Below are 12,732 nucleotides of genomic sequence, written 5' to 3' on the forward strand. Positions count from 1 at the left end.
GCCCCACCCCTCAGTCACCTCTCTGTTGCCACTGGTCACCGTCACCCCCCAATCACTACTATCCCCTCTCTCTGCCCACTGATGTGCGCATTGGCTGGCCTTGCACCACGTGCTTGCCAGCCCCACCCCCATCAACCATCGTTCAGCTATTCAGATACACTTTTATTATATAGGACTAGAGGCCTGATGCACAAAATTTGTGCAAGACTAGGCCTTCCTTCCCCCAGTTGCTGGCATCAGCTTCCCTCTGGCACACAGGACCCAGGCTTCCCTCCAGCAGCTGGCAGGCACCCAGAACCCAGCTTCCCTCAAAGCCCCAGCTTCATCCGGAAGGTCATCTGGTCTAATTAGCATATTATCCTTTTATTATTATAGATGATATTTTTTAATTAAGGTATTATATGTGTACATATCTTACCTATAGATGATATTTTAAAATGTCACTTGGTTATTATATTGAGACTACTAGTCTCACCTATGATTGTTAAGGTGAAAGCAGAGACAGCATTAAAAAGCTCTTGAATCAAGCCCTAGCCAGTTTGGCTTGGTAGATAGAGCATCGGCCTATGGATTGAAGGGTCCTAGGTTTGATTCTGGTCAAGGGCACATGCCCAGGTTGTGGGCTTGATCCCCAGTGGGGGTGTTCAGGAGGCAGCTGATCAATGATTCTCTCTCATCATTGATCTCTCTCTCTCTCTCTCTCTCTCTCTCTCTCTCTCTCTCTCTCTCTCTCTCTCTCTCTCTCTCTCATCTCTCATCTCTCTTGCCCTTCCTCTCTGAAATCAATATCTTGACACAAGGTACAAGGCAATGGTGATTGGGATCAGATTAAGGATCAGAGGAAATGAACAATAGATAGATCCAGCATTTATTCTGAAAGTAAATTTGAGCAGCCATGCGCAGCCCGCCCTGGTCCGAGGAGCAGCAGCTAGTGATAAGCCCACCCCTGATTTGAATGAATTTTCTGAAGGACCTTAAAGTAGAAGTGGTTATCAAAAGGAGATAGTTATGTGGAGGCTTCCCTGAAAGAAACTAAGACCTTCCATCCAGAGAGGCCATTAGTCCATGGTTCAGAGAGAGAACCAAAAAAATAAACACAACTTCACTGTTTTTTCACCATCTTTCTGATTTTTCCACTAGAACTCTTACTTTAATCCAGCCAGAAACTGGAAGGTAAAAGAGCTCTCATTCTATATATCAGTCTCCTGGAACAATGAGAAGGGTAAAGAAAGATGAAAAGTAGATGTGGGTCAGACATAAGATATATAGTACAAAAAATGGTTGCATGCTATAGAACCCAGGCTGACTAAAAGCAGAAGTGAAAATATGAAGAAGGTTTAAGTGAACAGATTATAGAATCACCAGATATTAGGCTCTGAGAGGATCAAAAAACTATGGAATTCTATTCAAAGAGACAGAACTAAAATGCCAAAAGTTATATAAAAATTAAATAGTAAAATATATTTAATTCAAACAATAAAAAGGAAGGTAGGTCTTTTTAAAAATATATTTTTATTAATTTCAGAGAGGAAGAGAGGGAGAGAGAGATAGAAACATCAATGATGAGAGGGTATCATTGATCAGTTGCCTGCATGTTCCATACTGGGGCTCAAGCCAGCAACCTGGGCATGCGCCCTGACTAAGAATCAAACCATGACCTCTTCATTGATAGGTTGGTGCTCAACCACTGAGCCACACCTATGATCAGGAAGGTATAACTTAACCCACCATGGCAATAATTATAATAAATGTCAATACTCTAAAATCTCCAATTAAAAAAAGCAAAACCACATTATATGCTGGCTACAAAAGACACTTTACACATAAAGACACAAATATTTGAAAAATAAAATGATAGAAGTAAGATGCACCATGGGAAAAAATCACTAAGGAAAGCTAGAGTAACTATTTAATATATAAAATGTAATATATTACTTAAAGACAAGAGTATTACCAGAAATGGAAAAAGAGATTTTATAAATATAAAATAAACAATTAGATGTGACAATTATAAAAAATTATGCACATAATAACACATCCTGAAAATACATGAAGCCAAATAATAAATATGATATGAGTTATTTTTCCTACACACCATTTAGGATTTAATATAATATTACAAGGTTTGTAAACTGATAAAAATATTTAGCTTAAAATTAAGAGAGAAACAAATATAAATAGACTCATAGTTTATCTAGATAGTGGACTTAATAGAAAGAACTTTAAAATCACTCTGATTTTTTTAAATGGATGGTAAAGTGGATAAAATATCTTAAATGATGCGAAATTTAACAGGATTTGGATTTGACAAAAACTTAAATGTTAGAACTGAAAAATATGATGAGTAAACTTAGAACCTCTTAATGGACTTAAAAGTAGATACTGGAGAATAGAGAATGTGACAAGTCAACAGAAAGTACATACATTTAAGCAAAAAGGTGGAAGGAGATGGAAAATAGAGAAAAGAACAAAAGAGTACTGGACACAGTGGAAAGGTCTATTTGTAGTCTGTGGTAGGCAGAATTCTAAGATGGCACCTAAAATCCACCCCCCTCTTCATGGGACATCATACCTAGGACTGTGAATTAATGGATTCTACACATTTTACTAAGTTACATTATTATATGGAATAGTTGACTTTTTAAAGGAGAAAGTAAAGCTCATTTAATCAGGTAAGCCTTAAAAGGTACTGAGCTTTTCCTGAAGTCGGAGATTCAAAGCATGTGATAAGGGAGATTTTCTGTTGCTGGCCTTGAAGATGAGGGGGAGTCATGTGACAAAGAATTGGGCCCTCAAAGAGCTAAAATTGGACCTAGCAGACAGATAGCAAGTGAAGAGGGGCCCCATATTTTATAGACCAAAGAACTGAATTAACCAACCTCGTAAGGAGATTCTTTCCAAGAGCCTCCAGAAAGGAATGCAGCTCAACCAACACCCTGATTTTAGCCTAAGACCCTGAGCAAAGGAGCTTGTCATATCTGTCATAATTTGGACTTGTGACCGTAGAACTGTGAGCTAATAAATGGGTATTATTTAAGACAAAATGCATTGGTACTTGCAAGAGTATATTAATATACCTCTCCCTTCCCCACAAAACACACACACACACACACACACACACACACACACACAAGTGAGACAGAAATAGCTGAGAGTTTTCCAACTGATAGACAGAAATCTACAAACTAAAGATGTTCTATGAAACCCAACCAAAATAAATACAATGAAAATGATATCTAGGCACATTAAAGTAAAACTACCGGGAGGGGAAGAGAGAGAGGAGAGAGGAGAGAGGGGAGGAGAGGGGAGGGGAGGGGAGGGAAGGGAGAGAGAATAAGTCCTAAAAGCAGCCAGAGACATAGATAACATAATGGCATCTTTCAAAATGCCAATATAGAATTCCATACCCAGTGAAAACAGGTTGTTTTTTTTTGTTGTTTTGTTTTGTTTTGTTTTTTTAAATAAAAGAAGGTGAAATATGGTTCCTCAGGAAGAAAGAAAATGATCTCATATGAAAGCAAGGAAATGGTTAGGTAAATATAAATGCATACCAACTATACAAAATAACAACAATAATAGTACATTTCATTAAAAACATATGAAAATGTATGAGATAAAGAAGTATATTGAAAAAAGCACAAACAGACTTGGGTTTGAGTCAAAGATCTATGCCTTAGGGGAACCATGACTTTATATAGCTTACCTACTCTTCTGATCAGTTCCTCAAGCTTACTCAAAACATGATATGAACTTTCATTTTGTAGTTTTCCCAAGTGTAGTAAGAAAATCTTATGACAAATATCATGGAGCAAACTTTATATGTATATGCACATATATTTTTAAATAAAATACTTCTATATTAAAACAAAACAAAACATATGACAAAAAGAACACAACAGAGAAACCAAGATGTCAGCATAGGTAAACACCTAAACTGCTGCATCACACAAAAATTTGAAAACTACAACTAAACGACAGAACCACAGGAAAGCTGGTGGAGTGGAAATTCTACATATAGAAAGGAAAGAGAATCAGAGGAGCTGATTATTATATTATAACTAATAAAGGACTTTACTGCTTAATAAGGAGGTAGTATGATGTCTATAGGTCAGGAAATACATGTCTGTTTTTCTCCCCTTTTCAAAACTACCCAGATGAGAAAAAGATTGAATTTTTAAAGCCTGAATCCCTACTTCTGTTCTACTTAAAGAGGAGAAGCTGAAGTTACAGTCTATTACTTAGATAAAAGCTCATTTATGCAACTTTGGATATAAGAAAATGAATCTGGAGTCAAACAAGTAGCTGAGTATTTAGCTGCTTTCCATGACAAAAAAAAATTTGTCTATGGGTTGGTAAAAAACCTAGGGAAATAAGGAATTCTGACAGAAATGGCCCCCAAAATGAATATATAGGGGAATTTTAAAATGAGACCCGATTCATGTAAATATCAAAGAACAAACAGGGAAAACAAATGTTCAATTTTAAATTATGTGCATAGTTGCCATAGTGTAAACATCATCCACAAACTCAACCCCTTACTGGAGAGAAAAAAGCATAGCTCAAATAATTACCTTTTCATTTTGAAATGTTTTAGATTGATTACAGCCTGCAAAGCAAGGAGAAAAATATGCAATATTATCTCTTCCACATATAGCAAGATAAAATGAAGATGAGCATCTACAATGAGAATTGCAAGGAGCTGCCAGGTTTCCCAACTTCCCTGTTCTGTAAAAGAAGAGATTGAATGTGATTATAATGCCATTGTATATTTATTAATGTATACATCAAGGTATCAATGAGATCCATAAAATATTTTTTAAATTCCTTTATTAAAGTATAACTGACATAGAATAAACAGTTTAAATATATGTATATTCTCTCCCACTCCCTTCCTCTCAGAGAGGAAGGGAGTGGGAGAAAAAGATAGAAACATCAATGATAAAAGAGAATCATTGATGGGCTGCCTCCTACACACCACCTACTGGGGATCAAGACCACAACCTAGGCATGTGCCCTTGACCGGAATTGAACCTGGGATCATTCAGTCTGCAGGCCGACACTCTATCTAGCCACTGAGTCTAACTGGCTAAAACCATCAGCACAATCATATTAACAATCAACTGCCCCAAAATTTTCCTTGTGCTCCTTTGTAATTCCTCCACTCCCTGGCATCTGTCTGACACTATCATTAGCTTGAATTTCATAGCATTTTGTGAAATATAGTAGTACATTATGTCCGTTTTCTTTGTCAGGCTTCTTTCATGTAGCTGATCCTTATGTGGTCTTTGTATGGTCATATACTTTCATGTCTCTTGAATAAATATTAAGGAGTCGAATGTTTGGATAATATGGTATGTGTTCATTTAACTTCTAAGAAACTGTCAGTTTCCACAGTGGTTGTGTTATTTTACATTCCCATCAAAAGTGTATAAGACTTTCAGTTGGCTTTCTGTATTCCTCATCAACACTTAGCATGATCAGTCTTTTTTATTTTAGACATTTTAAGAGGAATATAGTAATTTCATATTGTAATTTTTAATATGAATTTCCCTAATGACTAATGTTGTTGCTCATCTTTTATCATATTTACCATTAAGTATTTATTTCTCTTGATATGAACATCAATATTTTTATTTAATATATATGTCCAGTTGTTTGTAAATAGCACATAGAAATACTATACATTCCTGTATTATTAATCTTTTCTTGATACTATTGTTAACAATATTATTTTTAATATTAATTTCTGCCAATTTTATGCAGTAAATAGAAGTACCATAGAATTTTGTATGTTGCTCTTGCATCCTTCAAACTTGCCAAACTCATTTTACTAGTTTTAAATTTTCTATACAGACAAATAAATACAGATGCACTTCTACTTTACCTATCTGAATGCCTTCATTTTTCTTCCAGTAATGACTAGAGCCTCCAAAACAATGTTGATATAGAAGTCTTCAACACAAACATTCTTTTTTTTCAATATATTTTTTTTATTAAATTATTATCTGTGTACATATTTTACCATTGCCCCCCTCCCCAAACAAACAAACATTCTTATTGCATTCCTGGTCATTCAGTGGTTTATCGTTCTCTTAGTTTGCTCAGCCTGCTATAACAAAACAATCAACTGGGTGGCTTAACCAACAGACATTATTTTGAACAATCCTGGAAGCTAAGTCTAAGCTCAAGGTGCAAGCAGTTCTGATGTCTGGTGTAGGCTCTCTTACTGGACTGAAGACCATAATCCTCTCAGTGTACCTTCACATGAGGAATAGAGGAAAGGCTTTGGTCTTTTCCTCATCTTCTGAGGTTACTAATCCCATTGTGTGTGTGGGGGATCTACTCACATGGTCTCATCTAATCCTAGTTATCTCCTAAAGGCTCTACCTCTTAATACTATTAAGCTGATGATTAGGGCACATAAATTTGGTGGGAGATGGAAACACATTCAGTACATAATAATCACTAAGTATGATGTTAGTTTTATATTTTCATAGATTCCCTTCCATCCCTAGTTTCCTAAATTGTCAGAGTGCTCTTTTGGCATCTATTCACATTATATAATTTTTTTTCATTTTTAGTTTGTTGATATGGTGAATATGTATTTTAAATCTCTATTGTTGAAAGTAATACATATGTCTTCTTTTTCCCTCCATTGACTCCTCCTAGCCCAGCCCTCACACACACCCCCCCCAATCCCACCCCAGTCTTTCACCACCCTGTTGTGTGTATCCATGGATTGTGTATTAGTTCTTTGGTTGATCTCTTTCCACTCACACACTTTCCCCCTCCTTCACTCTAGGATTCCACAGTCTGTCCCATGCTAGTCTCTGGATCTAGCTTGCTCCTCAGTTTATTTTGTTCCTTATATTCCACATATGAGTGAGATCATGTGATACTTATCTTTCTTTGACTTATTTGTTTTGCTTAGCACAATACTCTCCAGGTCCCTCTATGCTGTCTCAAAGGGTAAGAGACCCTTCTTTTTGTCTTTTCTTTTTTTCTGCTGCATAGTATTTAATGGTGTATATGTGCCACAGCTTTTTTATCCACACTAACCCACACACAGTTGAAAGTCTACATAACTTAAGTTGACCCTCTGTATATGTAGATTCCCAACTTGCAATTAAAGTTACTGTTTTCCATCCTTGGTTGAGAATCATCAGAGGTGAAACCCAAGGACACAGAAGGCTGACTATATGTTTATTGAAAAAAATATACAGTCAGTGGTCCCACACATTCAAACACATGTTATTCAATATCTGGATCGTATTGAATAGACCTGTGGGTCTATTCTATCATCTGTTTTGTCTCATAGATTTTTACCATGTCCTTGGCCTGCCTGGGAATTTTTTAATGCAAATCTTTGCCAAAGATAATTTATAGCTCTATATATTATCTTTTGTGCAGAGCACTGGATGTCTCGTTATGCTGCTAGGTAGAATTCTTGTTGATCACATCACTCTAAAAGAGAACAAATTAATTCCTGGCTAGGCTATAGTACTTTAGAAAGGCCCTCATTCATTGGTCTTAGCCTTTCATTGAGAACACGTGTTCACCAGAGTTCCTCCCCCTAACACATTCTAATCTCCCTAACACATTAATCTCTTATGTAAAGAGAATCTCAATACTGAGAAAATCTTTCTCTGCTTTTTACAAGATTCTGCTCAATTTCAGCATCTTACCTTCCTAATTGAATGAAAACACAACAGAGTGTTATCTCATTTGTCCACCTCTCTCTTATCTCTGATATTCTGCCCTGTCCCATGCTCTATTTTTATCTCTTTAGAATCATAGGTCAAAATTTGTTCTGATTTCTTGTCATATTACTAGATGCTTCTTGCCTGGATCCTGTGTCCAAACTCTCAGTTTCTCATCAATATACAAAGTTAGCAAATATCCTTGGAGAGGGGTGGGGTGGGAAGGAGAATTACAGAAGGTTGTTCCTCCTCTCAAAGGTTTGCCTTTTTCAGGATTTTGGCTTTTAAATTCCTAGCTGCCAAGCAGCTTTAAACAAGATTTTAAAAAATTTATATAGCCTTTCTAGTCACTAGTATTCTCAGTGAGAGCACTGGTCTGCCTTAAGCTAGTCCATTGTAGCTGGAAGTGGAACTTTATTTTCATGTTTTACTTGCTCAGTTCTTTGGTTTCCAATTCCAGTTTTGTTCCCCTGTATTTAATATCAATCTCTGCCAAGTTTTTAAAATTTTTGTATGTTTAGCTTAAAGGAGACATTACTCATGCATAATTTCAGATATACTTCAATTATATTCTTTGATGTCTTTAAGAAGGCAGACATACCATTTCAGAACATTTCAAGGTAAGTCTAGCTTTGTACAGACAGTACTATCCTGCATTGCTAGCCACTTTAGTACAAAATTCTACTTCTAGGTTCTGAATCATTTCAATGCATTTTTTCTTTAGTATTTTATGAATTCATAAGCAACCATGTAATAAGTTATCATTGTTGTTTCTGCCTTTAATATGAAAGGTAAAACTATGCTTTACAGTTTTATATGTTCAATAATTCTAAGAATGATAAAGTTATAAAAGTCACTGGATAAATAATAGTTAATTGACTAAAAAATACACTGTTGGATTTGTAGGTAAATATCTAATATACAAAATTACATTTACCCGTTATAATCTTCACTGATCCCAGCAAATGGTATTGGATCACAGTGTACAAAAATTGCAAGCATAACCAGTACAAGTGACATAGCAGATGTAATCATTGTAAACCTCATAAGGCCTTTGCAGTACATATGTAACTTGGAAGCAATGACACCTCCCAGAACCTGGCCAAAAGCACCTCCTGGAAGTAAAACAAGTCCTAAAGGAAAAGAGGAGAAAGAGGAAACACAATTAAAAACAATCAACTAAAGAGAGTACAGAAAATTCATACATGGATGCACTCCTCTCTGCTCTAAATATATAGCAAACATAGATTTAAATAAAAAGACAGAAAATTTGATACAGAAGGCATGATATACATTTCAATAAACCTGAACCTTAAAATTAATAAAATTTTGTGAATGGGGTGAAGCTATAGGCCTAATGGAATCAAGGACAGAACTGGTCAATTTTGTTCCTATGGTAGTAATGATATCTAAGATAAACCCAAAACTTAATCCATGCAAACAGAATATGACAACTGTCTTATTGAGAGCTATTAGTATATAGCTGCCTGGATTTATGGTTTGTAGCAAGAGGCATGCCCATAAGGACAAGGGTTCACAAACAGAGATTTGTTACCAAGTACCCTGTTTCCCCGAAAATAAGACAGTGTCTTATATTAATTTTTTTTCTCCCAAAATTGCGCTAGGTCTTATTTTCAGAGGATGTCTTATTTTGGGGGAAACATGGTAGTAAACCAAGCCTCCCATTGCTTCTGTGTAATATCAACAATCTCACAACAAAGTGGGACTCAAGAATAACCATTCAGAGATATAATTTTCTTTTCCATGAAGCCTAATGGATTAGAAAGAGATAAAGCACAAGAAGGAGAGAAAAGGAGTAGGAGGAAGAGAAGAAATATAGTTAGAAAAAAACTCAGATAAAGATAACACAGTAATTTCATACATTGATATAATATCTGCACCAAACATATAGAAATGGTAGATTTAAATAGGAAAATTGGAAGATAAATATAAGTAAAAAACAAACAAAAATCTCATTAACATCAGATTAAATTTATAGCATAGAATTGTCTGACAGTCTTGTAAATAACTTTTAAATGCCTGAAAAGATTGACAGTGTAATTTCAATAAAAATGAAGAAGTACAATCGTAAGAGAATGTAATAAAAAAATAAGAATAGGTGGATAAAAAAAAGAACAAATGAGAAGCCTGGATATTTTTAAATTCAATTGTTAAAATAAAAACTCTCCGAAACCGGTTTGGCTCAGTGGTAGAGCGTCGGTCTGCGGACTGAAAAGTCCCAGGTTTGATTCTGGTCAAGGGCATGTACCTGGGTTGCGGGCACATCCCCAGTAGGGGGTGTGCAAGAGGCAGCTGGTCGATGTTTCTCTCTCATCAAAGTTTCTAGCTCTCTATCTCTCTCCCTTCCTCTCTGTAAAAAATCAATAAAATATATATTTAAAAAAAACACTCAAATCCCAGACTAGAGACATTTGAAACTGAATTAATAAATTGGAATAAAGCATTATGTTATTCATCCAGCATTCAACTTTTTAAAAAAAGAGACTGAGCCCAGCTGGTATGGCCAGGTGGTTGAGCATCAACCTATGAACCAGAGGTCACCATTTGATTCCAGGTCAACGCACATGCCAGGGGTTGCAGACTTGGTCCCCAGGAGGGGGTATGTAGGAGGCAGTCGATCAATCATTCTCTCTCATCATTAAAGTTTTTTTTAATTCTTTTCCTCTCTAAAATCAATTTAAAATTTTAAAAAAAGAATAACTAAAATAAGCTTTTAAAAGACAATGAGTACAGTGGAGAAATTTGATACACATAACCTCAGCAAGATGATGGTCAAATTCAAAAGTAGTATGTCTGTGGTTTTCCTTCCAAAACCCATAACTCCTGTCTAATCATGAGAAAAACATTAGATAATTTCCAATTGAGGAACATTCTAAAAAATACTTGACAAGCACTCCTAAAACTGTCAAGGTCATCAAAAACCAGAGAAGTCTGAGAAGCTGTCATAACCAAGAGTAACTAAGGAAGCATGAGAACTAAATCTAATATGGTATTCTGAGTGAGATTCTGGAACAGAAAAAGGATATTATGTGAAAGCATAAGGAAATATAGATAAATGTTGACTTTAGTTAGTAATATTAATATTGATTTACTAATTCTAAGCAATATACCATGCTAACATAAGATACTAACAAAAAGGAACCTACGAGTATATATATAGAAACTCTACTATCTTCAATTTTTTTCTATGAATATAAAACAATTCAAAAAATAAAGTTTGTTTTAAAAGACCTTGACAATTGTATAAGAAGTTCCACAAAATGTTTTACAGTAGTCATGAGAAATATAATGAAAGATATACCAGAAAAACAATATTTGCAAAATTGTTACTGAGAATGATAATTTTCCATAATTAAATAAACATTAGTCTTGAGAATAAAGGTACATTTCAACTGCTGAGAAGTAAAAAGTGAATAATTAATTACATCTTGCATATAAAGAAGCAAGCTAAAGAAACAACATCAATACTAAAGCGAAAATTATAAAAAGTTGTCAGAGAGCATGTTATTTGCAAAATAATTACAATTATGGCTAGTTTTAAAAAAGGTAATATTAATAACCTAGACCAAACACATATGAATGTACCCACACATGCTCCTGAAAAGTAGGGGTAGTGAACTGTCAGTGGTTAGTTAAAATCTCCTAACCCAAATGAAGGAGGTAAAATGAAGAAAAAGAGATGATTAATAAACAAAATTACAAATAAGTTAAAAATTACTTAAATAAGCTAGAATTTACAATAATACTAAATAAGTAAAATTAAACTAGACATTATTTATTAAATTAGATATTTAAATATCTAATTTAATAAAAAGACATTATTAAATTAGATATTTAAAAAAGCAAACTTTGAAAATAAAGTTAAAAATACATAAAATATATTATGTAAAAACTGCCCAGATTTCAAGAAATTTAAACATCCAAAATCAAAGTAGTATTTTAATTCAATGTTTTCAAAATAGACTTAGCTTGTAACACTATTAAAAATGTTAAAAATTAACTTCTTTGAACAATCAGTTATTTTAAAAGAGAAAGAAACACATATATTTAGCAACTGAAAATCTCAGTAATTCATGGATTAAATAAAAATGTGATAATAAAAATTAAAAATGATTTAAAATAAACAATAATAAAATTATATTTGAATGTATGAGAGGCTACTAAAGAAAATATATAAATAATGACACCTCCATCATAAGGTTGTTAGGACAACTAAATAAGTTAACATTTAAGTTAACAATAAGCCTAAAGACAAGAAAGTCAAGAAGAAACAAAACACATTTTACCCCAGAATCACAGAAGTCAAGGGCAGTAGGTACCAACAAAAACAAGAGTAAGTTATAAACAAGAGGAAGAATGGAAGTTTATATAAAATGTTTGATCCTCAAAATTTCTCTTCCCAACTGCATGGCCTGTGCTTGAACAAGGAGAAGAACTTAGACTTGCTCAGTTTGAGCTTGACAATTATACAGTTTGGAAAACAAAATACACCTATAATCGGAAAACTGAGAATCCAACTCAGGTAAGAAAATATTGGCTGTCAGTCTTATTGGCCTAAGCCAGTGATTTTCAACCAGTATGCAGTGGCACACAGGTGTGCTGCAAGAGTTTCTAAAACATAAAATACTTGACTATTTAGTCAGGAGCACTGACCTCTTTTCCCTTACATTGTCAAATTTAAAAAAATGACAACAACCAACACAACAATAGCTATCCAGTGTGAGTGAATCAAAATTATATCTAAGGCCATGAAGACCTTTTTCTATGCCTTATTCTAAAAAGCTTTATTATTCAACTAGAGGTCCAATGCATGAAATTTGTGCAAGAATAGACCTTCACAGGCCCAGTTGTCTCGGTTGCCCTCGCAACCCCGCTGACTTTGTATGGAAGATCATCCGGAAAGTTGTCCAGATGATCTTTCTGCCATTCAGCAGTTCTGTAGATTTACATATTATGCTTTTATTATTATCTAGAATTTGTGTTTGTGTATGTAGTGAGGTAGAGGTCAAGA

General features: G+C 34.6%; 1 protein-coding gene across 1 annotated transcript in view; it reads right to left on the minus strand.

Annotated features, from left to right (window-relative positions):
- The window catches only part of LOC118703119 (solute carrier organic anion transporter family member 6A1), a 77,277-nt gene that overhangs the window by 12,344 nt on the left and 52,201 nt on the right, over positions 1-12,732 (minus strand). Inside the window, exons 7-8 of the mRNA XM_045571719.1 lie at positions 8,638-8,833; positions 4,572-4,725 (exon numbers count right to left, since the gene is read on the minus strand). Coding sequence (XP_045427675.1) covers positions 4,572-4,725; positions 8,638-8,833 — 350 coding nt within the window. The remainder of the gene's footprint in view (positions 1-4,571; positions 4,726-8,637; positions 8,834-12,732) is intronic.

The sequence above is a fragment of the Pipistrellus kuhlii genome, unplaced genomic scaffold, assembly GCF_014108245.1.
Source record: "Pipistrellus kuhlii isolate mPipKuh1 unplaced genomic scaffold, mPipKuh1.p scaffold_m20_p_4, whole genome shotgun sequence".
Lineage (NCBI taxonomy): Eukaryota > Metazoa > Chordata > Mammalia > Chiroptera > Vespertilionidae > Pipistrellus > Pipistrellus kuhlii.